At 45.0% G+C, this 27,130-nt stretch overlaps 1 protein-coding gene across 1 annotated transcript in view; it reads left to right on the top strand.

Annotated features, from left to right (window-relative positions):
- Positions 1-24,410, top strand: part of LOC126260802 (uncharacterized) — a 29,967-nt gene extending 5,557 nt beyond the window's left edge. The window contains exons 3-5 of the mRNA XM_049958164.1: positions 14,622-14,890; positions 16,064-16,246; positions 23,914-24,410. Coding sequence (XP_049814121.1) covers positions 14,622-14,890; positions 16,064-16,246; positions 23,914-23,935 — 474 coding nt within the window. The 3' untranslated portion in view covers positions 23,936-24,410. The remainder of the gene's footprint in view (positions 1-14,621; positions 14,891-16,063; positions 16,247-23,913) is intronic.
- Positions 24,411-27,130: the final 2,720 nt, after the last annotated feature.

Below are 27,130 nucleotides of genomic sequence, written 5' to 3'. Positions count from 1 at the left end.
GTTCAAAGTATCTCATTTTCAGTCGTTCTCTAACGCTTGGAAGAAATTCAAAAGTTCTACGCCACGTTTCATCCGCCTCCCATAGTTATTGCCACAATTGCTCGCCCTTTGGCCGTATCTCACCCTTATCCCCCGGCCCCAGTGCCTAATATTTCTGTCTTCGTGATGTTCCCTTTCTTCATCCAGAACCACGCAGCCTGCTCTCTAATTTTAATGTCCAGGGGGTAGAGCCCCATTATGACTAATAGGGCTCCCCCTGGACATGTTCTATAGGCCCCCACAGGTCTGAGTATCATATTTCTCTGAACCCTTGTCACTGTCATGGCGGGCACAACCCTCGCGAGCCTGTGTGGCCAGACTCCCGAGCCGTAACCCACTATTGGAAACACAACTCAGGCAGGTACGAATGCGTGGTCTCGCGGCGGTATGAAATCTGCTCGGGCTCCCAGCTGCATGAGGTGGTCAGAAGCCCACGAGCCGTCGACCGAGCTCTGTCCGGCAGGCGACCGCGCTGCCGGCGGCGACGTCGCCGGTGCTCGCTTCCTCGCCGCATGTCACGTGTTTCCGCCCCGCGCCCGCGCCCGCTTCCGCCTCGCCACGGCCGAGTACCGGGATGTGCTCGGCTGCAAACCACCGTCCTCGTTAATAAAGTTTTCAGACATTGTCATTCCTATCACTTCTTTTATGACACTGTCCCAAAATCTCTTCGCCCTCGTAATGACAGATCTTTCGTCGAAAAGAATTCGGTGTCGATTTTCTAGAAACATTTTAATGTTGTCTCCCTGTTTACGCGCGTTCCTGTCAAAGGCGGTACGGATCTTCTGCCTCATTTATCGTGCCACTGTTCAGGGACACGTCGACGTCGTCGCGTTTCCCGTGCGGTGGCCAGTATTTCGACCAGCTGGACGGTGCGGCGATGACAGTCCGTCAGCTCCGTCCGTAGCCAACGTTTCTGTGGAGAAATATGAAGGCACCACTTTGGACACGGCTACGGAGAAGCCTAGTTGCTTTTATCGCTACCTCGACGACACCTTTATCGTCTGACACTACGGACGTGAAATACCGGCAGAATTCTTAGAATACCCGAACGGTATTCACGACCACCTTCAGGTTCACTGTGCAAGTAGAGACAGGTGGCGCACTGCGCTCCGTCCGAGTACCCGTCCGCCAGAAGACCGACGGACACCACAGCCGCGGTGTGTACAGCAAACCTACACTCGCGGATCGGTATCTGCACGTTCTCGGCAACCACCACCCAGCAAAACAGCGTGGCGTTCTGGTCGTCTGGTCGTCTGGTCGTCTCGGACGCTGAACATCTGCCAATAGAAATAAGGCGACTCCGAAAAGTCTTCCTGGAAAAGGGCTACAATCACCACCAGGTATCACAGGCTATTTCTGGTGAGACGCGCGGGAGAAAAGCCACCGAAGAAGGGAACAAGAAACTCGCGTTTTTGCCTTACTAGATTAGCCGGCTTCTGAAGAGAGAGACATCTCATCGGTGTTCAGGACGCCAGCAAAAGTACGACAGGTATGAGCCCTGTGAAGGACGGTGTAGGGCTTCGGATGCACGGAGTAAGTACCATCTCAGTGTGGCTAAAGCTACGTCGGCTAAACAGTACGCACTGCGCAGCCACGCTGGACGCAACACGAGAGGTTCAAAAATGCTTTAAATGGCTCTCAGCACTATGGGACTTAACTTCTGAGGTCATCAGTCCCCTAGAAATTAGAACTACTTAAACCTAACTAACCCAAGGACATCACACACATCCATGCCCGAGGCAGGATTCGAACCTGCGACCGTAGCTGTCGCGCGGTTCCAGACTGTAGCGTCTAGAACCGCTCGGTCACAGCGGCCGACAATCTCATTCTCTGTGAGGTACCATTTCGCCAGCGGTTTAGTTGGCGCCTTCCAGTGATCTCCCCTCGTATAATTTGGAATACCTTGTCGCACCTGCCTTTCTTCGACCAGCACGCTGCTGCTCTCAGATGGAGCTGCAGACACTGCCACTACCACGCACAGCGCCTCCGCCGATGGCCGCCGACATCCTGAGCGCAACACTTCTCTGGCCACGCCTCACGGTGATTTTATGTGTTTCAGGCCTCATTCGATGAGCCAAGGAACTCGCTGCAAAGCATACAATAGCTTCCAATAATGCGATATGATACGAACGTATTGTCTCTACGGGTAGTCTATATTTAGTGGTGTTTAGTCTTGCTAATTTATGTATTATTTTCATTGCTTTGTCAGTTGTAAGTCTTATATGTTCTGTGAATTTCAGAACTTCATTTTGACGCCAATGTGTAAACCTAGATATCTTGTCACTCTTTTGCGTTACAAGGTTGTGTTACTTAGCTTGATGCTGGACTTTCTTTGAAGTTTGCCTTTCAGTAGTACGTACCCCATTTTATTAGCTGGAGTAATAAGTTTACTGCTCATTTATTGATGTCTACGAGCAGAGGAGAGAGCAGATAGGTGGAAAGAATACATTGAAAGCCTCTATGAGGGTGAAGATTTGTCTGATGTGATAGAAGAAGAAACAGGAGTCGATTTAGAAGAGATAGGGGATCCAGTATTAGAATCGGAATTTAAAAGAGCTTTGGAGGACTTACGGTCAAATAAGGCAGAAGGGATAGATAACATTCCATCAGAATTTCTAAAATCATTGGGGGAAGTGGCAACAAAACGACTATTCACGTTGGTGTGTAGAATATAGGAGTCTGGCGACATACCATCTGACTTTCGGAAAAGCATCATCCACACAATTCCGAAGACGGCAAGAGCTGACAAGTGCGAGAATTATCGCACAATCAGCTTAGCAGCTCATGCATCGAAGCTGCTTACAAGAATAATATACAGAAGAATGGAAAAGAAAATTGAGAATGCGCTAGGTGACGATCAGTTTGGCTTTAGGAAAAGTAAAGGGACGAGAGAGGCAATTCTGACATTACGGCTAATAATGGAAGCAAGGCTAAAGAAAAATCAAGACACTTTCATAGGATTTGTCGACTTGGAAAAAGCATTCGGCAATATAAAATGGTGCAAGCTGTTCGAGATTCTGAAAAAAGTAGGAGTAAGCTATAGGGAGAGACGGGTCATATACAATATGTACAACATCCAAGAGGGAATAATAAGAGTGGACGATCAAGAACGAAGTGCTCGTATTAAGAAGGGTGTAAGACAAGGCTGTAGCCTTTCGCCCCTACTCTTCAATCTGTACATCGAGGAAGCAATGATGGAAATAAAAGAAAGGTTCAGGAGTGAATTAAAATACAAGGTGAAAGGATATCAATGATACGATTCGCTGATGACATTGCTATCCTGAGTGAAAGTGAAGAAGAATTAAATGATCTGCTGAACGGAATGAACAGTCTAATGAGTACACAGTATGGTTTGAGAGTAAATCGGAGAAAGACGAAGGTAATGAGAAGTAGTAGAAATGAGAACAGCGAGAAACTTAACATCAGGATTGATGGTCACGAAGTCAATGAAGTTAAGGAATTCTGCTACCTAGGCAGTAAAATAACCAATGACGGACGGAGCAAGGAGGACATCAAAAGCAGACTCGCTATGGCAAAAAAGGCATTCTTGAAAAAAGAGACATCATTGTGATTGCCGTAAGCTTAGTGACAACAGTGCATCCCAATTTAAGTTATACAATATAGCACTGAAGATGGTCACTCAGTGACAAAAAATCGATTTTGCAATAGTAAAAAATGTACGACCAATGCTGTCTCTTTTTTCAAGTATACCTGTTATGTGGTCGTAGTGCACAAGACAACATGGAGTCGCCAATCAATAAAAAAGGCATTTCTGGCCAAGAGAAGTCTACTAATATCAAATACCGGCCTTAATTTGAGGAAGAAATTTCTGAGGATGTACGTCTGGAGTACAGCATTGTATGATAGTGAAACATGGACTGTGGGAAAACCGGAAGAGAAGAGAATCGAAGCATTTGAGATGTGGTGCTATAGACGAATGTTGAAAATTAGGTGGACTGATAAGGTAAGGAATGAGGAGGTTCTACGCAGAATCGGAGAGGAAAGGAATATGTGGAAAACACTGATAAGGAGAAGGGACAGGATGATAGGACATCTGCTAAGACATGAGGGAATGACTTCCATGGTACTAGAGGGAGCTGTAGAGGGCAAAAACTGTAGAGGAAGACAGAGATTGGAATACGTCAAGCAAATAATTGAGGACGTAGGTTGCAAGTGCTACTCTGAGGTGAAGAGGTTAGCACAGGAAAGGAATTCGTGGCGGGCCGCATCAAACCAGTCAGTAGACTGATGGAAAAAAAAAAAAAAACGAGCAGCCGCATAATCTTCTGTTCTAAGAGTCGTCTCGAGTTTCCCGACACCACTATGAGCCAATCAGCGGCGTTCGCTGCTGCCCCCCCCCCCCCCCCCCCCCCTCACACACACACACACTCCGCCGCCTCTCAGCGGCTCAACGGCAACGTTGCGGAATGTGGGTCCACCCCTGTGGGCAACCTTTGGTGATTTTCTTGACGATTATTCGGTGACCCGCTCGCCATTCTGCACCTCTGTCTCTGCAGTAGTCGAGGAAACTGTTGCATTAAGCTGTCGGGATTTGCATCTGTCTTAACTTTGCGAATAGCTCAGGCCACCAAAGGTTGTCAAAACCTCCAGGTACACCAATCAATATTGCCACCACAGATCTGTCCTGTGTGCTCTGAGTTATGTCTAAAGCTCTCTTTACTTTACTTGTGTGGCCGGAACCCTTACTGATGCGGCCCGAAGACCGGAGTCTCCCTCTGTGGCTGTAGTTTGTCCCGCAGTAACCGCTCCTGGACCTTCCCTGGCTAGATTCAGGAGACATATCGGTCTACGACTTTGGGTTTATTGCGTCCCTCTCTTTTGATTTTTTCATAATCACTGCATTGACCGTGTCCCAACGAGTGGGTAAGGAGTCATTAAGTAAGTCCGTCAGGTAGGAGACGATCTGTGGAAGAGCAGTTTCAATCGTTTCTGTCTGGGCCCGCAGCTTCCTTCTCGTTAAGTTTCGTTGTTGCCACTGCAGTCTCCCCACGAGCGAAAGGAGTAGTGGAGTAGTCGATGTCCATTTGTCTGCCTAGGTTTATGTCGTGGTGTTGGTCGTGCGAAGTGTCGTCCTCTGGTTTCAGCTTGTTTAGCGGGTAGTCTGCCGTGCATCTCCAGCCCTGCGCAATTGTACCGTTTGGTCGCTTTATTACCATCGAGGTTTCTGTTCTCTCAGTTTGTGTTTTGAAGGGCTCTACCCTTGTCTTATTCTGCAAGTTGGTCCTGACAAAGCTGCCCTAATGGTCCGGCTTTGTATTTTGTAATTCCTCTTTTGGCTGCAAGATGTTGTCGAAGCCTGGCTTCTTTTTTTGTGTTGCCTATGCTCGTTGGTAGCATCGCCTTTTATCTCTGCAGTCCTCCCTTAGTTTTGTTAATAATGCCGACCACGGTGTTCTTTTGTTTATGCCTGTTATTGATGTGTGGGTTTGCAGCGATTTGAGTTCTACATCTACATATACATCTACGTGGTTATTCTGCAATTCACACTTAAGTGCCTGGCAGAGGGCTCATCGAACCATTTTCATACTACTTCTCTACCATTCCACTCTCCCATGGCACGTGGGGAAAAGGAACACCTAAATCTTTCCGTTCGAGCTCTGATTTCTCTTATTTTATTACGGTGATCATTTCTCCCTACGTAGGTGGGCGTCAACAAAATATTTTAGCATTCGGAAGAGAACGTTGGTGATTGAAATTTCGTAAATACACTCCTGGAAATGGAAAAAAGAACACATTGACACCGGTGTGTCAGACCCACCATACTTGCTCCGGACACTGCGAGACGGCTGTACAAGCAATGATCACACGCACGGCACAGCGGACACACCAGGAACCGCGGTGTTGGCCGTCGAATGGCGCTAGCTGCGCAGCATTTGTGCACCGCCGCCGTCAGTGTCAGCCAGTTTGCCGTGGCATACGGAGCTCCATCGCAGTCTTTAACACTGGTAGCATGCCGCGACAGCGTGGACGTGAACCGTATGTGCAGTTGACGGACTTTGAGTGAGGGCGTATAGTGGGCATGCGGGAGGCCGGGTGGACGTACCGCCGAATTGCTCAACACGTGGGGCGTGAGGTCTCAACAGTACATCGATGTTGTCGCCAGTGGTCGGCGGAAGGTGCACGTGCCCGTCGACCTGGGACCGGACCGCAGCGACGCACGGATGCACGCCAAGACCGTAGGATCCTACGCAGTGCCGTAGGGGACCGCACCGCCACTTCCCAGCAAATTAGGCACACTGTTGCTCCTGGGGTATCGGCGAGAACCATTCGCAACCGTCTCCATGAAGTTGGGCTACGGTCCCGCACAGCGTTAGGCCGTCTTCCGCTCACGCCCCAACATCGTGCAGCCCGCCTCCAGTGGTGTCGCGACAGGCGTGAATGGAGGGACGAATGGAGACGTGTCGTCTTCAGCGATGAGAGTCGCTTCTGCCTTGGTGCCAATGATGGTCGTATGCGTGTTTGGCGCCGTGCAGGTGAGCGCCACAATCAGGACTGCATACGACCGAGGCACACAGGGCCAACACCCGGCATCATGGTGTGGGGAGCGATCTCCTACACTGGCCGTACACCACTGGTGATCGTCGAGGGGACACTGAATAGTGCACGGTACATCCAAACCGTCATCGAACCCATCGTTCTACCATTCCTAGACCGGCAAGGGAACTTGCTGTTCCAACAGGACAATGCACGTCCGCATGTATCCCGTACCACCCAACGTGCTCTAGAGGGTGTAAGTCAACTACCCTGGCCAGCAAGATCTCCGCATCTGTCCCCAATTGAGCATGTTTGGGACTGGATGAAGCGTCGTCTCACGCGGTCTGCACGTCCAGCACGAACGCTGGTCCAACTGAGGCGCCAGGTGGAAATGGCATGGCAAGTCGTTCCACAGGACTACATCCAGCATCTCTACGATCGTCTCCATGGGAGAATAGCAGCCTGCATTGCTGCTAAAGGTGGATATACACTGTACTAGTGCCGACATTGTGCATGCTCTGTTGCCTGTGTCTATGTGCCTGTGGTTCTGTCGGTGTGATCATGTGATGTATCTGACCCCAGGAATGTGTCAATAAAGTTTCCTCTTCCTGGGACAATGAATTCATGGTGTTCTTATTTCAATTTCCAGGAGTGTAGATCTCGCCCCAAAGAAAACCGCCTTTGTTTCAGTGACTGCCATCCCAACTCGCGCATCATGTCAGTGGTACTCACCCGTATTGCGCGATAACACGAAACGGGCTGCCTTCTTTGCACTTTTTCGATGTCCTCCGTCAATCCTACCTGGTAAGGATCCCACACCGCGCAGCAATATTCGAGCAGAGGACGGACAGGTGTAATGTAGGCTGTCTCTTTAGTGGGTCTGTCGCATCTTCTAAGTGTTCTGCCAACAAAGCGCAGCTTTGTTTCGCCTTCCCTCTGTAATAGATCAGGTAATATGTGTGTTCTGAAATCAGTACTTACTCAGGTGGTGTGTAGGGGCAATTCTGCTATAGCGTATTTTAGTGTCTGCCAGTTTGCCTTGTTTAGCAGCAATCGTGGTTGTTGTAGAGTGAACGTGTGTGTCTTTATTCGTGTAGTCTTGAGCACGATTATTGCATTGCGATCACTGTGTGTTGCTCTGTCATCTACTTGTCAGTCAGTGATGTGTGTTACAGATGTTCCATTTGCTTATGAAATGTCTATGTTACTGATACCTCCGGCAGTTCCACGGTGTGTCGGGGCTTGCCTTGCGTTATTGGGCACAAAAAGGCTGCTCTCGTTTCCGATGTCCGTTATTACCTGTTCTTTGGCATCTGTCCTATCAGCATGCCAGAGTGCTGAGCGTGCGTTCATGTCCGCGACTATGAGTAGTCTTTTGTCCATGAAGAAAGCTGCTATCGTGCGTATAATTATGCGACTGTCCATGACTCCCTTCCCAGTGTAATATCTGCTGTTTCAAGGTGTTGAACACATAGTTATGTTATTTTTGTCTCTGTAATTCCTGTTTTTGTTACCACTACAGCTGCTTTTGCGTCCTTTACCCCTGTAATTGTCATGCGTTGTGTTGGGACACCAGGTATTCTACAGTCACGCGTGTAGGCTTCCTGTAAACAAGCGACACCCGCCTGTGCTTCGTCCATCAGCTTGCTTACTCCTGCACTAACCATTGTGTTTCTCTTACTTCTGTCACTAAGTCCTTGTAAACGCTGTTTAGGTCCAAAGCCACTTACTTCCGTACCCCCTCCCCCTCCAGGACTCCACAGAGCTCTCGTTTCTCAGTTGGGAGATTTATGTTTGTAGGACCATGCGATCCATAGCATGGTGACACATTTTATTTCCTCCTGGTTGATTAAGTCGTGCTACTAACCGTAGGGCAGATTGAAATACATCTCTTGTTTTCGAGCCTGCTTTAGCGTAGAACCCCCTCAAGGTCCCTGTAGTCAATTGTTGTCCCTTTGTTGTCTTCCTGTTTACTGTACGAATTTTGTAATATGTTGGTCTGCTCATTTGTGTCTGTCGTTAGTGCTTCTGTGGTACTCGTGTTTGCCTTTGTTATTTGTTCTCTGTTGTTTGTGTCCTCTAATACATCGTGTTTGTTGTCTGTGTTTCTTATTGGTGTATTTTTAGCAGTTTTGTTTATCTCTGTTGGTTGCTGACGGGTATGCCGTGCGTCAGTTCTTGGTTTATCTGATAACTGCATGTTTTCAGTATGTTGTTTGTCCCTTGTAATTCCTGTCATGGTGACGTAACATTCCTGTTTGTTTCTGTTGTTTTAGTCTCATATTCTTGTCTGTTTCAGTCATGAGTACTTCTGCTATGAACAAAGTGTACTGGTTTTATCTACAATATGTACTTTGTGTTGTCTTTGATTTTGGTTGTTGATGATATTGTGTTGTTTTGTACACTCGTCTTTGTTGTTGTGTTTGCTTCTTGTCCTGGCGACTTCTGTGTATCATAGTCATGCTCTAAGTGTGTATGAACGTTTGTGAGATGCCTTGCCGTACTTGCATGTTTCTCTGATTTACGTAATTTTGTTGATTTTTCGTTGTTACTGCAGACAGCTGCGTCTTCCAGCTCCTCCATCCTTATAAGAATCGCAGTCTGGAAGGATACCTGCTGAAACATGTCACGTTTAAGCTGCCTAACTACGCAGTAGTCAATGGCACATTGTATACATGCATAATCAGTATAGTCTCTTATAAGAAGGCATTCAAATGGTTCAAATGGCTCTGAGCACTATGGGACCTAACATCTATGGTCATCAGTCCCCTAGAACTTAGAAATACTTAATCCTAACTAACCTAAGGACATCACACAACACCCAGTCATCACGAGCCAGAGAAAATCCCTGACCCCGCCGGGAATCGAACCCGGGAACCCGGGCGTGGGAAGCGAGAACGCTACCGCACGACCACGAGCTGCGGACAAGAAGGCATTTGTTCTGCACTATTGCAGATAATGATAGTGACGGCACTGTCTCGATACCTGGTCAGCGGTTTGCTGTAGCCCCATTTTCTGTGTCCGGGCTACCACACGCCGCCAAGCTCTTATGGCATGGCGATTTGTGTTCACGCCTGTTGTAGTGATAAGAGGGCGATGATGTGTCTTACACGTAGCCTAGTCTCATATCAGTGAATGTTGCTGACGTCGTATGCCGTATGGGAAGCCGACTTGACAGCAATGATGTTCAGACTGTGCGCAGCAGGATTTGCATTGTTAGTAGCGTTAGTGCCGCGACTCGCCGTTAGGTGGCTGTACTGGAGCGGCGGCGAGCAGCAGCGTGCGTCACGGCTGCAGTCAGTTGTCGTGGGTCCGGGCAAGGTCGGCAGGACTTCACTCGTCAAAACAACAGCAATAGTGCTGCTGCACGGAGAGGTCCTCTTCCACACTGAAATTGAAGAACATAGTTTGCAAGTTGGAATTCACTGGCGTTTCTGGGTTTGGCCGACGGCCGATGGCGCCACAAATTGTTCAAGAAGTTACTCTTGCCACGGTTGAAAATGCTGGACGCAATGCGCGATCTTCAAGCACTGCACGTGTTGCGTCGGGACAACTGAACACTGAGCGGTCCACCGTTGTTTCGGGGAGCATTAGAGCAACCTCCAGTGCGGTTCCAGACCGTCGTTCATGAAGACGATCGCCCCAATAAGTGACCTGGAACGTAAACGTGGTACGCGATTATCAAATGTTACCTTCTCATGTGGAAATTAAAATATGTTTCTTTCAATGATTTATTCGTTATTTTTTTCCGCATGTCTGTACAAATGTTTCATTGTCTTACGGTCAGTTGTTTTTCATGGGGCCCTCTCAAGTAGTGAAAGTGTGATAATTGTTGTTGGTATTCAGTCCAGAGACTGGTTTGATGCAGCTCTCCATGCTACTCTATCCTGTGCAAGCTCCTCCATCTCCCAGTACCTACAGCACCCTACATCCTTCTGAATCTGCTTAGTGTATTCATCTCTTGGTCTCCTTCTACGATTTTTACCCTCCACGCTGCCCTCCAATACTAAATTGGTGATCCCTTGATGCCTCAGAATATGCCCTACGAAGCAATCCCTTCTTTTAGTCAAGTTGTGCCACAAATTTCTCTTCTCCCCCCCCCCCCCCCCCCACAACTTTCTTCAATACCTCCTCATTAGTTATGTGATCTACCTATCTAATCTTCAGCATTTTTCTGTAGCACCACATTTCGAAAGCTTCTATTCTCTTCTTTTCTAAACTATTTATCGTCCATGTTTTACTTCCATGCATGGGTACACTCCATATAAATACTTTCAGAAACGACTTACTGACACTTAAATCTATACTCGATGTTAACAAATTTCTCTTCTTCAGGAACGCTTTCCTTGCCTTTGCCAGTCTACATTTTATATCCTCCCACCATCATCACTTGTTTTGCTCCCCAAATAGCAAAACTCATTTACTACTTTAAGGGTCTCATTTCCTAATCTAATTTCCGCAGCATCACCCAATTTAATTCGACTACATTCCATTATCCTCGTTTTGCTTTTGTTGTTGTTCATCTTATATCCACCTTTCAAGACAGTGTCCATTCCGTTCAGCTGCTCTTCCAGGTCCTTTGCTGCCTCTGACAGAATTGCAATGTCGTCGATGAACCTAGTTTAATCATACTGGAGTAAATACTCACTCAAAAAGTATACATTGCACAAGAAAGGTAGTTTTATTTGTGGGGTTCTCTCACGTAAATGTTAGAGACATGCCTTTCAGCAGCTGCGACTATTGAACTACTGTACAATCCTTCTTAGTTCGAAGCAACAGAGACGTTGACAAGTACAACACAAGAGGGAAAACTCTTTGCATCACCCTCCAATGAATCTAATTTTGACACAGAAAGGGGTGAAATACGCAGGTATTAACCTGCTTGGCAATCTACCCATGGAAATGAAATGACTGGCACGTAATAGAACTGTTTTCGCATGTGGATTTCTTATATTTCTCAGTAACAACTCGTTCAAAATCACAGAGAAAGTCTTGTGTGGAAATAAACAGTTACCGTTAGAGAAAAATTATAAATTGCCTCGTAACCTTTATCGTGAATACGGTCTAAGGAAAAAGTAGCAGACTAACTAATTAACTAACTACCAGGAGAGTTCGACCTCGTTTGGGCAAGAAGAACTCTTTTCTTTGTAGCGCAAATAGGGCCTTGATGTCAATGACATTTTGTTTTCATAATGCTACGACATGTGTGCACTATAGCCTAGGTCGAAACTTGCTTTTACACAGTTCAGTCACAGTAACGTGTCCACCGCTTATGTCAGACGTCTACGTGCGATAACCACTCACAGACGGCGGATGGTACCGCTAGCAGTGGAGGGTATGTGAGTGGAGAGAGAGAGAGAGGTGGGGAGGGGGGGGGGGGGGCGGGCGGACTCGAAAAACACTGCAGTTGTTGTAATGCGGAAACAGAGCGATCTATCCGGCATACAAAAGGACACGATCATTGGCTTTCGGGCCAAGAACTTCCGAAAAGGCTACGTTTTCAAACTGTTGACGTAGACGTTTGAAAGCAAACACACTCCAATAAGTCTGAAGAGTCGAGGCGGGAGGGTATTCCTTGTGTGATGTCGCCATTCTGGAGGGTACAATGGGTCAACGCGAGTATGCATCTATTCTTAGTGGCCGTGTCCACCTCTACGTGCAATTCGTTTTTTGCTGGCCACAGTGGCACATCTGCGATCAGGGCAGTGCAGCGTGTTACGAGGCTCGCAGTCTACGTGCGTGCTTCGAAGAGCACCGGGGTGGGTTGCCGTACTGCCCTGGCTGCCAAACCTCCCGGATTTAAGGCCAGTCGCGAATCTGTGGGAGGTGGGGCTGTTTGCGCCGCGGATCCTCAACCGAGGAACCTGGCGCAGCCGCCCACCACGTGGCACACCTGCTGTTCGTATCCTCCCTACCACGGCCATCGTCAGTAATTTTGCTACTTTTGCTGTCTCATTCCTTAAATTCACTTTCCATTTCCTCACTGATTTCGGCTACATTCGTGTGCCCTTCTTTCAATTGTGTTAATACTTGTCGTATAACCTCTTTTGAAGACCATCCATCCTGTTCGGCTGATCGCCCAAGTCCTTAGTCGACTCTGCCGGAATTACAATGTCATCCGTAAACCTTAAAGTTTTAATTTCTTCTTCCTGAATTCTAATCATTTTTCCAAATGTCTCCTTCGTTTCTTTCACTCCTTGCTCAATGTCCAAGTCGAATAACTTTGTGCTGGGCTACAATCGTGTCTCACTCCTTTCTCATCTACTGCACCAGCTTCCTGTCCTTCGATTCTTGTGACTATGGTCTTGTTTCTGAACAAATTGTAGGTAGCTTCTCGCTCCCCGTATTTTATTCCTTCTAACTTCAGAGTTCGAAAGAAAATTGTAGCTCATCTCTGCCGAACGCTTTCTCTAGATGTGTCTTTTTTTAAAGTAAGTCGTAAAGTCAGTATTCTCCCCCGTGTTACTGTATTTCTCTGGAAATCAAAGTGACCTTTCGCAAGGTTGGCTTCTATCAGTTTTTTCTATTTTCATGTAGATAATTTGTATTAGTATTTTGCTGCCATGACTTATTAAGGCAATGGTTCCATAGCACTCATGTCTATCGGCACTAACCTCCTGAGCAAAAGGAATGATTAAATTCTTCTTGAAGTCGAAGGATATTTCACCTGTTCATATATAACAGGTGAAATAGCTTTTTGACAGCTGGCTCACCCATGGAATTATTAAATTCTGAGATGATGTCGTCTAATCCAGAGGTCTTGTTTCAGAGCCTCTTCGTCTTCTCCTTCTACAATATTGTCTTCAACTTCATTTCCCTTGCATAGCCCTTGTAGGTATTCCTCCGTTCCTTCAACTTTCGCTGCATTACTTAGTTCTGGCTTACCGTTTGACCGGTAAATATTCATACAGGTGCTTTTCACCACTCCAGAGGTCTCTTTAATTATCGTGAAAGTAGCATCTGTCTTTCCCTTAGTCGTGTACGTTTCTAGAGATTTGCAGTTTTACTCTATCCATTCCTGCTTAGCCGTTTTGCATTTTCTATCAATCTCATTTTTGTAGTCTTTATTGCTTTTTGCCATCTTAATTTGCTGAATTTTTAAAATTTTCCCCGCCGTCGATAAAATTCGTTACCTGTTGTGCTAGGCAAGAATTTCTACTCTTGTTTATACGTTTCTCTGTTTTCAGAGCCCACAATTGATGCTGAAAGTGTTTTTCAGTTGAAACTTGGTTTCTAAATCTCTGTTATCTACAGATGTCTCATACGTATACAATCTTCATTCGTGATTCTGAAACAAGGTGTTATCAATCATTAAATTTGACCAGGCGGTTTCCTCTCTTATTCCTGTCGATCAGTCCGTGTTCTCCTACTATTTTTCCATTTCTTCAGTTTACTATCATTGAATTCCAGTCTCTGTACACAATTAACATTTCGTCTCCCTTAGCGATCCGAATAATTTGTTTTACCTCAACATACAGTTTTTCAATCTCTTCGTCATCTTCGAAGCTAGCTACTATACGGAAAAGAAAATTCTGCTGGAGCAGGGCACCCATTATGCTCCTAGCGATGACGGTGCGGGTAAGGGAACGATATACGCGACGTGCAAAAATTAAAAAAAGCGACCGATGATGGTATCGAAAACAAAGTTTTCACAGCTGCTGCACGCATTGTTGAGAGTATCAATGATATTTCACCCCTGGAAGAGTTATTAGGGTTGGAAAGAGTGTAACTACTCGTTTTGCACTGTGGAGACGCTTCACAAATTTTTCGTATCTAAAATGAGGTACACCGTCTGCCCCAGTTCGATGAGCAGACCGTGACGTGCGCAGCGATGAGAGCGCACCTCTCAACACCGCCCCCTTTACTTCCCGCACAGCGTGAGACACAGTGTTTGCAGCGCCCTCATATGTCGTGTAAGAGGCATTGGTGTATCTGGCATAGTTCCAAGCTATCTGAATTGTGTGTCTGGAAACTAAATCGTATTTCCAAACGTGAGGTGGCTGGAAACTACGCTGAGTGGAAACACAGCTTTAGAAAGTTCTTCTGCGACAGTGGATGGGAGAAATTTAAGACATTTTAATCCGCAGGTGCTGCTTTGCATGGGAGGTACTCTCGACCCTATCGTTCTGGAGGAATGCGAGGAGCCTCTGAAATGCAACCAGCAACAGGGAGCCTGTGTGAATGGCACGTCGTCCTGCGAGACGGTCACCTCGACCATTCAGTGCAACGCCCTGGGCATGTTTCCTGACCCATACGACTGCACCGCCTATCACATCTGCCCCGTAGTTGGAGAAGAGTCTGTACGGGCAAAGTGTGAGAGTGGGTACGCCTACAATCCCAATACAACGTTGTGCAGGTAAGACATAAAGATCCTCTGAGTCCAATGGACTTACAAAATATTGCTCTAAACGAAACTTTGCCTTGATGCTGTTTTGGAACTAAACTATGTAAGGTCACGAATGACAATGTGCAACGCACGTCTAGACGTTCAGTGGATGGTACCAGTAAGCAAACAAAACATCTGATATGCAGGCTGTATTAACATTCAGTCATTACCTCAGTAGTAGGGTAATGGCGGCACGAGGACAAGGTTTTTTTTACACAGGTTGCATACATTTAGGGGCAGATATACGTTCAGTGGCAAATCTATAGTTATGCTAATTGATTTATGACCCCCTGAGAGTTCATTTATGACCCTCTGGAGATAACCAGTCCTTACGAGAAACACGCCATGCATTTGCACCATTAATGGGGAAGTTTGTAGACAAATTATGAGCCAACGTTCAGTTAAGGGGTTACGAAAAATACATCCTTTAATTCTGTTGGGCAGCATAAATAGCAATAATCAGTAAGTGAAATCAGATTAAGAGGAGAAAATTGTTAAGATGTTAAAGAAAATCAGTTCATTTTCAAATATCACGTGTTTCGTGTTAAAGAGACCTTCTTTTTTAAGGCACACAATGGCGCACAACTGACGAAGTATGGCTTAACTGTCGACACGTTACGTAACTAGTTTTACAAATATATAACATTTTACTCAGTAACTGAAGAATTAACGATTTTCTCGAAACAGCTTTAATATATTATACAGCACTGAAATATGTACAACTAGCAGTATTTACAAACGCTGTAGAAAACACAGCCTCATGTCTCATGACAACAATGACAGTATGAAGTGCTGGAGACCGCTTGTTGCAATTTCTACAATGCTTGATTCGTTCAAGAGATTCTAAAATCAGTCACTGGATTGAAACGCCGAAAAAAGGTCAATCCAGAAGTCGAAGTTTCTGATTTGGAACGTAATATACTAATATACTGAAGATATGCAGTGTGAATGCTAACGTTCAACATGTAATTGTGACAGTTGCAAAACTGAAATGGTTGAGCGATGCTTTTGGTGAGACAAACCGAAGAATAACGAAGTATTATTAATAAAGTCTCGTCAACTTTTCTATTTCACTACTCGGCACTGGTCCAAAACATCACTTCTTATTTTCATTGTTTGATTGGAGCATATATTCTGTTCCAGCAAAAAGCTGACGGACGATGTGTGCACTAACCTTCCGATCGAATGCACCGGACTGGGGGAGACCAACGTGTTCCCTGGTAACACGAACATATACTACATCTGCGTCGCTGACGAGGACGAAAACTTGTACCCCAACTTGTACAGGTGTGAGCACGGTGGAGTTTACAATCCGGACTCATACACGTAAGTAATCAGTGGCTGTTGGTGTAATTGAGGTAATAATTTTCATACAGGAAGTTTCACATAAAGCTGACACTACTAAAAACATTACATAACCTATTCAAAATAATGAAATAAGTTTTCAACGATTTTATTTCAAGCAAGGATCGAGAAACTTTGGTACAGTGTTCATACTCTTAACGTTTTCAGTTAGGGAGTTACTGAGGAAATACAGAATAAGTAAACTTAAATGCTGTTTTCAGAAACGGTTGAGATCTGTTGAACAGAAGAATAGTCATTATCGTCATCAACGTTTAGATATTCATCGCTGCACAGAGGGCTTTCCCAGACTTCTCCACGCTTATAGGTTTCGACTATTCGGATCCTTATTCTCCCTGACACGTTTAATGTTATCAATTCGCTTTAAATGACGACTCCACATGAATTTTTTTCTTACATACATGAATCAAACACATGACTTCTTTGGTCTACTTACCATCCTCTATATGCCCTGTGGACGTACATTTGATTTTTATTTTGTTCGTAATCATCTCTTTCGCTCTAGTTTGACCTCTCACCCATTTGTTTGTTTTCTGTGTAACCGAGTAGTTGCCAAATCTCGCTGAACAGCGCCCAGGACCCGCGCAGTCTCATACTTGCCTCGTCACCGTAACTCAGAACTGACAGTTCGCACTTGTTTTAAAGGTTTTCATTGAGTTGTGTGGAAATCTTAGCGCTGACAACTCTTACTGAAGTACTAAAAATAATGTCTCTCTCCTCTCTTTGTTTCTTTGCCTTAAACTTTGCTAAATACAAAACCACATTTACTAATTTTGTTACTTGAGAGTCAGTTTGCGTAAATTTCCTTTCGGCTTGTTGATTATGTATTATTTTACTCTTGTTCTCAGACCTCCTTCATACCTTTCGCTATTAATTTCTTATTTCAGTTATTGTTCATCCGCACTATAGGTAAACAGTATAATGTCGCTAGAAAAATGTAGGCAGTTCGGTTGTGTTTCATTGATGCACATACCTCCTCTTCCGCAGTCTAAACATTTGAAAAAATGCTGCTAGAAGAAAATTTGGTGAGAGGTACTGATTCCTGTTTCAGTTCCAATGTTTTTCAGTCGTGATTAAAGTCTAATGGAAGTTGTAGCGTTGAAATTGTATCAAATGTTTTGATAAATCCTATGAATCCCGCGCAAAGCTGTAATTGACACTTGTGGCACGGTCCTATTTCATTCACGGCTAGCAAACCGTCTGCTGTGTGTATCCGTTTGTAAAGGCAACTTGCTCCTTTGTTTGACCCAGCGTATCTTCTGGGCTCTCGGTAACGATTTCTGTGACTGCACCCACAGTTCCTTCAATAATCGACCTCCCGTGTGCCAAACAACTTCAAACGTTTCCAGAATGAGATTTTAACTCTGCAGCGGAGTGTGCGCTGTTATGAAACTTCCTGGCAGATTAAAAGCGTGTGCCGGACCGAGACTCGAACTCGGGACCTTTGACTTTCGAGGGCAAGTGCTCTACCAAACACGACTCACGCCCCGTCCTCGAGTCTCGGTCCGGCACACAGTTTTAATCTGCCAGAAAGTTTCAACTTCAAACATCTGATTGCCTTATAGACATTAAATATTTGACGTCAAGCATGTAAAACCATTATAACTAAAGTCGCAAAAATCGCATCACGTTGGTATTATTAGTTACGGATTACCCACCCGTAGACTAATGACAATGACAAAACTGTAACTTTTAAATGCCGTCATATATCCTGAACTACGTCTCATACAGTGATATAATTGTGCAGATACATTCAGTGGTGTGTGTGAATGCTGTCTGAAGAATGTGTTGCGAGTGGAGTTGTAATAAATTGAAACGTCACATTTGATGCTAAAATTTTACAGGATGAAGAGCGAAAGTGTACACTTTTTTCCTTCCTTTATTTTGTGGGGTGTCAATAAGAAAAAGTATCGGCCGCGCGGTTCTGGCGCTGCAGTCTGGAACCGCGAGACCGCTGCGGTCGCAGGTTCGAATCCTGCCTCGGGCATGGATGGGTGTGATGTCCTTAGGTTAGTTAGGTTTAACTAGTTCTAAGTTCTAGGGGACTAATGACCTCAGCAGTTGAGTCCCATAGTGCTCAGAGCCATTTTGAACCAAAAAGTATCGTCAAGTTTTGTAATTATATCTAACTGTTATTAAGAGTTGCTAAGTGTTCGGACTCTCAATTGCTGGGTGAATGTGGTCTGGACGATTTGCACACTGTGAGTTGGGCTCACTCACGAGCGTACGCGGTTGCTGACTTTAGTACTTGCATTATTGTGTTAAAACTCACAGACAGCCACTTTCGCTGAAATTATCGTATGGCAGCAAAACTTGCTAGATGCGTTCAAGCGGAACTTATTAACGCTGAAAAAAAGGGGGAATTAGCTCCAATTAGGTGCAAATACGGCGCTCTGAATGCAAGAAAGACCTACAGAAATGATTCCACGTGTAAGAGATTCAGAGCAGGACGTAGGCAGAAACAGTCAGACAGACTTGATTTTACTGTTAACCTCTGCTCACACAGCTTGCTCAGTATGCGCACTGGAGACGCCGACTAGAGGCTGCGTCCAGTACACAACGCGATCAACAGCTGCTCACAGCAGTTCCGGTGGCGACGTCTTCCTGCATATTGGCCTTCAGATCAGGTGGAAACGAACACGTCTCTGGTAAACGTGTTCTGTGAGATATCCCCCCTAGCCACAGGTCACATGGATTCATGTCAGTTGAAATTGAAGGCCACGATCTGTAAAACCTCTGCAGTTAACACGTACGTGGAACGTTGCGTTAAGCGGATCTCTCACTGGGCGAGCGACACGAAGTGTTGCCCCTTCTTGCACGAAAAGAGTGGCCTTGCAGATTAGGGACCGTGCGCTGTACAAGGAGGTCTCGCCAACGTACAGACAGACGCCCCAGTATGCCTGACAGCCCGTCTGTCTGTATTCTCTTCAAAAAAGAACGGACCGAGAATAGAGGTGCTTGTGAATCCACACCACACAGTCTCATACGGCGAGTGCAGTGGCTTTTCGTGCGCGGTTTAACAGTTGCCCAAATTCGCCAGTTCTCTGTATTTACTGTGCCCCAGTGTAAAATGTACCTCGTCACTTCACACAGTTTTGCCTGGCCACAGGTTATCTACTGGGATCCGCGCCAGAAACCGAACAGCATATGCAGGACGTTCCTACGGATCATGAGGTTTCAGTTGGTGCACAGTCTGGATCTTGCACGGGTGCCAGGTGTAAAACAGACCGCAGGATTTTTCGTACTGTAGACGGTGGGATGTGCAGTTCTCGCGACACTGGCGCCAGCTGCGTGGGCAGCCACAGCAGCAGCAGCCTGGTTAGCACCTGACACCGGGACAGGTCGGCCTCCTCTTCCGGGTTCCACACCAGGCTCAGCCGTGGTTTCCAATTTGATTACCATTTTCTTTCAACCATTCAATGACTTCGGGCCTCTCAGTCGGCGATAGTCTCTCAGTGCTTTATCCAGGTAGCCACCATTAAACGAAATAACAGCATTACTGACACGAGTCTCAAAATATTCGTCACATCAAATACGTTCTCTGTTGTAAGAGTCCCAATTAGGTTGTCGAACGACCTGTTTTGATTCTGGGTACAGCCATGAAGACACTTTCTAAAAAGATCAGGATGTCCGAGGTCTGTATGTGTTGGTTTAATTGGTGCTGTAACAGCCACTGGGATAGAGTTTTTACTGTGATGTGATCCTCCAGCAGCTTCAGCTTTTCTGACGTTGCACCGCTACTGAGAAATGCCTGGAGAAGCCAGATGGAGGGTATTGTCATCCATCAATGATTCGTGTAAATTGTTGCCCATACAGTTTGTTTCATCACCTTCAAGTCATTTACGTTACATCCTATTGCCATACCGCAGTACTGCTGAAGCTGATTACAATTTTATCTCATACGCGACCTCTCGTATTTTTCACATCGAGACTGAAACCACTAAATCACAGATAAAAACTGGATTGTAAACACAGATGATTGCTATGACAACGGTACCAACCGAGAGATCAAAGTATCTCTTACAAAAAACTTCTTTAGCCTTCTGTGTCTCCTGTTTTCAGAAATGCACAAGTTTGAATACGAACACATCCCAAGTTGCGTAACTTTTGTCAGAGCACATCTGTTTTGGAAAATGATGAAAATGTTTGTGAATATAATTTATTTAAAAATTTACACCCTTTTAAGCAGAAATTTTCGAATTAATTTATATGCTTAAAAACGGAAAATGTGATTTTTTACCATTTTGCGCAATTGTGACTCCAACTATTCAGTGATAGCCTTATATTGTACTCCGCATGGAGGGGCTGTTTAAAATTGTTCGATAGTGGTCCAAGCCCATTTCTTTATACTTCTGTACTTGCCAGCTCACTTGGTCGTGCAGTTAGCTAGAGACTTCCGTCTGGAGGCTTCACCTGCCACTGTAGGAGAAGAGAGCCTTACATCAGTGCTGTTTGTCAGACATTTCGTGTTGATGTATTTACAATTATCCCGAAATGTTTTGAATGTAGGCGGATGCACTTTTTCTGAGAAACTGGTCACTGAGTCGTGTCTGTGTCTACTCTGAGGATCAGCCTTCGAAGGTCACCAGCTGCTCTCAGAGTCACAGCCAGGGAAGTTTCCATCCTGCCGAATTTGCCTTTATTTTCCTTCGCAGATGACTCGCAAAAAATGTAATTGCGAGGCTGTGCATCGTCTTGTCGACTGCATTTTCCAGGTCGGGTACACTCATTTCGACGCTTTCTCGAGTCCAGAGCAACACCTCAAAAGATCCAGAGTATTTTTCTCAGTGTAACTGCCATCAGCTTTAAGTAAGAGCAATTGTGATAAATTCTTCATCTAGTGCTTACTAGTGAATTAAAATATTGTTAATCTGTTTGGAAGATTTTTGATGACAAAAAGTGCATAAGTGATCGAAACCTTCTCGTTTGATAACTTCTAAAATTGTGATGCTGTCCTTTAAAGATCTCATCCATAGGAGCACCCAAAAGTGTAAATCATTACGTCGTAATTAATGAATGTTATCTGCTGCGTTAATGCGTGATTTCAATACCTATTACCCAAACAGGACACAATAGTGACGGCGTGAAATTTTATTGTCTATAACGAGTACCGATTCTGAGCAGAAAGAGTTCGTCTTCTTGTGGTTTCAGTACGTTTTTGTGTATGACAAAGCATCTCTGAACACTTGTTAGTGTCTGAACTGCAGAACGGTTTTAAGTAATACAAACTAGAAGTGTCCCAGTAATTTCTTCAAGGACTGCCAGTAACAGAAAGACAAACGTTACGACTGCAACTACGTAACGGCACATAACCGAATTAACTGCTAGATTTGTCAATAAAACTTCGCTGGCCATAAATAAAGGACTCTCTCCTAAGATTGAAAAAGAAAGTAGTTTAAAGTCACCTTTGCCATCCAAAATAGCCGGAATCTTCTCGGGGAACGCCTATTTATAGTTCCAGAATGGTGATATATATACATACACACACACACACACACACACACACACACACACACACACACACACACACACATATATATATATATATATATATATATATATATATATATATATATATATATATATATATATATATAAATCAAATGGCTCTGAGCACTATGGGACTCAACTGCTGTGGTTATCAGTCCCCTAGAACTTAGAACTACTTAAACCTAACTAACCTAAGGACATCACACACATCCATGCCCGAGGCAGGATTCGAACCTGCGACCGTAGCAGTCCCACGGTTCCGGACTGCGCGCCTAGAACCGCGAGACCACCGCGGCCGGCTATATATATATATATATATATATTCCTGGAAATTGAAATAAGAACACCGTGAATTCATTGTCCCAGGAAGGGGAAACTTTATTCACACATTCCTGGGGTCAGATACATCACATGATCACACTGACAGAACCACAGGCACATAGACACAGGCAACAGAGCATGCACAATGTCGGCACTAGTACAGTGTATATCCACCTTTCGCAGCAATGCAGGCTGCCATTCTCCCATGGAGACGATCGTAGAGATGCTGGATGTAGTCCTGTGGAACGGCTTGCCATGCCATTTCCACCTGGCGCCTCAGTTGGACCAGCGTTCGTGCTGGACGTGCAGACCGCGTGAGACGACGCTTCATCCAGTCCCAAACATGCTCAATGGGGACAGATCCGGAGATCTTGCTGGCCAGGGTAGTTGACTTACACCTTCTAGAGCACGTTGGGTGGCACGGGATACATGCGGACGTGCATTGTCCTGTTGGAACAGCAAGTTCCCTTGCCGGTCTAGGAATGGTAGAACGATGGGTTCGATGACGGTTTGGATGTACCGTGCACTATTCAGTGTCCCCTCGACGATCACCAGTGGTGTACGGCCAGTGTAGGAGATCGCTCCCCACACCATGATGCCGGGTGTTGGCCCTGTGTGCCTCGGTCGTCTGCAGTCCTGATTGTGGCGCTCACCTGCACGGCGCCAAACACGCATACGACCATCATTGGCACCAAGGCAGAAGCGACTCTCATCGCTGAAGACGACACGTCTCCATTCGTCCCTCCATTCACGCCTGTCGCGACACCACTGGAGGCGGGCTGCACGATGTTGGGGCGTGAGCGGAAGACGGCCTAACGGTGTGCGGGACCGTAGCCCAGCTTCATGGAGACGGTTGCGAATGGTCCTCGCCGATACCCCAGGAGCAACAGTGTGCCTAATTTGCTGGGAAGTGGCGGTGCGGTCCCCTACGGCACTGCGTAGGATCCTACGGTCTTGGCGTGCATCCGTGCGTCGCTGCGGTCCGGTCCCAGGTCGACGGGCACGTGCACCTTCCGCCGACCACTGGCGACAACATCGATGTACTGTGGAGACCTCACGCCCCACGTGTTGAGCAATTCGGCGGTACGTCCACCCGGCCTCCCGCATGCCCACTATACGCCCTCGCTCAAAGTCCGTCAAGTGCACATACGGTTCACGTCCACGCTGTCGCGGCATGCTACCAGTGTTAAAGACTGCGATGGAGCTCCGTATGCCACGGCAAACTGGCTGACACTGACGGCGGCGGTGCACAAATGCTGCGCAGCTAGCGCCATTCGACGGCCAACACCGCGGTTCCTGGTGTGTCCGCTGTGCCGTACGTGTGATCATTGCTTGTACAGCCCTCTCGCAGTGTCCGGAGCAAGTATGGTGGGTCTGACACACCGGTGTCAATGTGTTCTTTTTTCCATTTCCAGGAGTATATATATATATATATATATATATATATATATATATATATATATATATATATATATATATATATATTCGAGAGGTCCTTTAACCTTTCTTCTTTCTTATCTTCAGTTTCTTCTTCGTGTCTTTTTTCATAAAGGACACAGTGGTTTAATGGTATTCCAATTCGCAGATTACGGACACCAGGTGAGATTCACTTTATCCTCGTGTACATCATACTAATCTCGGACATACGGGTTGGGTGTGCTGGGGGACACTGCAGAACTCCGAACTACTGTCTACAAGTTCTATGAAGCGCATGTTCCAGCTGTAGTATTGACAACAGGTTTTGTGAACACTAGTAGTATTAACTTCAACTGACCGCTGTGAACAGAACAGTTGTGAAATAATTTTTCTTCTTCTTGCAGCTGCAGTGACAGTCCATCATAGATGGGACACCCTTCGGCGACGACTTTGTCCACTCTTCGGCAGACATCATCGACGAGTCTTTGAGAGACGCATGCCATCTATTCTGCTTCCCGTCACGTCTTCCGTGCTCGACCCTTCAGCGCTGACAACAAGGTTGCCTGGAACTACGGTTCCGACTGCAGTATTGCCCAACCTACTGCGTTCTGCCGCCCGCCTGCATTCTTCGATTGGCGGTACCGGCGCAGCTGACGAGAGCAGCCGCGCCCTGTGGCTGCAGCACAGAGCGCAGTGGCAGCCCCGCGTCTCACACGCATCCAGTTTGTCGTCTTGCACCCCCTCGACTGCCCATACTCTGGTATCCTCTCATTGGCTTCACAATTATCATTTTATGCTGATATTTATTTTGATACTTGCAATCACGTGACATAGAAAGTGAAACTGTATGTAATTCTGCGATGAATCTGCCGAAGGAAATAAAGAATTTCATTTTATTTTATTTTATGTTTTTATTTTTATTTTTGTAAAATTTCGGATTTAAGCAAAGGTTAGAAAAACATTTCTTCAGTGTCAGAGAAAATCCCTAGCCTATTTTTTCTGTCTAGTAAGGATGAAAAGAAATTAAGAAAAGGGTTTCAACCATGAAAGGAAAAGTCTCGTTAATTTTTCTGTCTACTGCACATGCTAAATAAAAAGTATTACAAACATCCTAGCTTGAAATAATGATATGAATGTAAAGATTGTCCATGGATACCTACTTGCATAAATTAACAGTTGTCCTACAGCGTATGAAGAGGTTATCATATTATAACTGTATGTGTTCACAATAACTCTATAACCCTCATCATCTAAGAAATAATTTCGATTTTCATATTTTAGGGTACACGTGAAGAATAGATGACTGAAATAACTTTCTTTACGTGGCGATCAAAGTTTGATCTTATAGAGATTTGTAGATGTCCACATATATCCTATAAGTATGATTCAGACATGAACTTAAAGTTTTACCAGAATTTATTGTGAACTCAGAATTTTAAGGCGATGAATATGTCGCCCTGAATTCCTAGTTTCGAAATAAATAGATGCCAGTTCGACTTATTTCCTCCTACCCAAAGCACAACAACAAATGACCATGAGCCACTAATGGATTACAGCAACACAAGAGTGATTTTTCAAACATAAGCTTTTAATGACCCATTTATTAAACACGCAAAATCATGTTATTAGAAGAAAGGCTGTATTCGCATATATTAATAGCTGTCAGATTTGAAAGACTTGTAAAGGTCAGTATATAAATTAGTATTCTATCAGTTTCATCGAGACACAAAGAGATTTGAACGCCGGATCATACCGGAATTATCTTAAGAAGTATATAAAAATTGTACTCTGGGATAAATAAGGGTATCTTGAACATGACCAGATTTTTATCACGTTATTCAAATGACGCACGTTACGTTCACATCCTACTGGACTCGTGTGAAATATCTAAATTCCTATAATTAACTCGACTCAATAAAGGCATTAATGTTGACTATATGCACAACACATAACGAGAGGACTAGTAGTCAAGCTCAGTGATACGTACCATACGACGGTCGCCCAATAAGTGACGCACCACTTTTTTTTTTCCCCGCAGCCAACAAGACTGACACGAAAGCGAAATTTAAGTATGCACTATGTGAAGTTTCCGAGTGCCCGCTCAAATTTTTCATTTCCTCCGACAGATAGCGTAGCTGCAGTAATGTCTCAAAATCACGTCTATAAATGATGTACGTTTGCCATGCAGCGTGTCGCTACTGAATTTCTCAGAGCTGAGAAAGAAATGTGACTAAGTCTTATCTTTTGTATAAGAGCCTATTAAGATAAATTTGTGAGGCTTTGAAGATGTGGGTAGCATTTTTTGTGGTTTGTTGTAAGTTAACAACAAGCAGTATTAGTATTCAAATGGCTCTGAGCACTATGGGACTTAACATCGATGGTCATCAGTCCCCTAGAACTTAGAACTACTTAAACCTAACTAACCTAAGGACAGCACACAACACCCAGCCATCACGAGGCAGAGAAAATCCCTGACCCCGCCGGGAATCGAACCCGGGAACCCAGTATTAGTATTACCAATTCTTAGCGTCACTCGTTATAAACAATTGTTATTCGTTGTAATACTCACACGCAATGTATGCCACTAACATGCAACTCTTATAAGAAACTCCTCCCCCCCTCCCCCCCCCCACAAAAAAAGGCGTTATGCACACTTCAGACTGGCCACCCCAAGAGAAGGGACAAAATCTTTAACTGGATTGAAAAACAAATAAATAACGGTTGGGACTGTACCACAAGTATTTTATGTGCTCTGTAGCAGCCGTTGACACTGAAAACGCTTTTGCCAACGTGAAATGAGATAATCTATTTGAAATTTGGCAAATAAGAGACATAGGCTTTAAAACTGGCGCAGTAATATAGAATTTATACAGACATGAGAAAGACGTTATTACTCGAAAGAGGAAACGACAGATGTGAAGACTGGAAATGGCGCAAGATTTTGCTGTGCACTACCACTACGGTTTATACGCGAAAAAGAAACGCTGAATGAAGTTACAAAAAAGTAGTAAAAAATTAAAATTTGTAGTGAAAGAATGAGCTTACTGAGGTACGCAAATGATATTGCCGTTCTGTTTTCTGACTCGTAAAAATCGGACAGTAACTGGACACGACATACACTTTACACATATTGTGTTCAACTTTCACTTCAAATTGGAGTTTCTTGGATCTGATAATCGACGATTCTGTCCGTGACACCAAATTATGTGTTGTAAACATCACGTGGACTTCATCTATGAATGCCTCAGCAGTCAACGTTGCATAATCGCTTCTGAAGTGAAAACGATTGGGTCTGACAGTCAAGTGGTAGGAGGAAAAATTGCTGCAGTGATTACCTGTTGTTACAAAGCAGTAAATTACGAACTTATTATAATAGGAAAACAGAAAATATTACGAAAATTAGAGAATAAATTTATCTTCAGCTGTAAATCTCCTTTGACATCACAAGTGATTTTTTAAAGACAGTCTAAGTGGCTATGGTATCTCGTGTTACTCGTATGCTTGTGTATGTGTGTGTGTGTGTGTGTGTCGTGGCGGGATTGCGTGGATGCGCATATTTGTAAGAGTGAAGAGGGAGCAGGAGTGTGGAACAGCAGAATGTTAACCGCAAACATCAGTAAT

Source organism: Schistocerca nitens, chromosome 5 (genome assembly GCF_023898315.1).
Source record: "Schistocerca nitens isolate TAMUIC-IGC-003100 chromosome 5, iqSchNite1.1, whole genome shotgun sequence".
Taxonomy (NCBI): domain Eukaryota; kingdom Metazoa; phylum Arthropoda; class Insecta; order Orthoptera; family Acrididae; genus Schistocerca; species Schistocerca nitens.
This window is presented reverse-complemented; position numbering and strand designations above follow the sequence as displayed.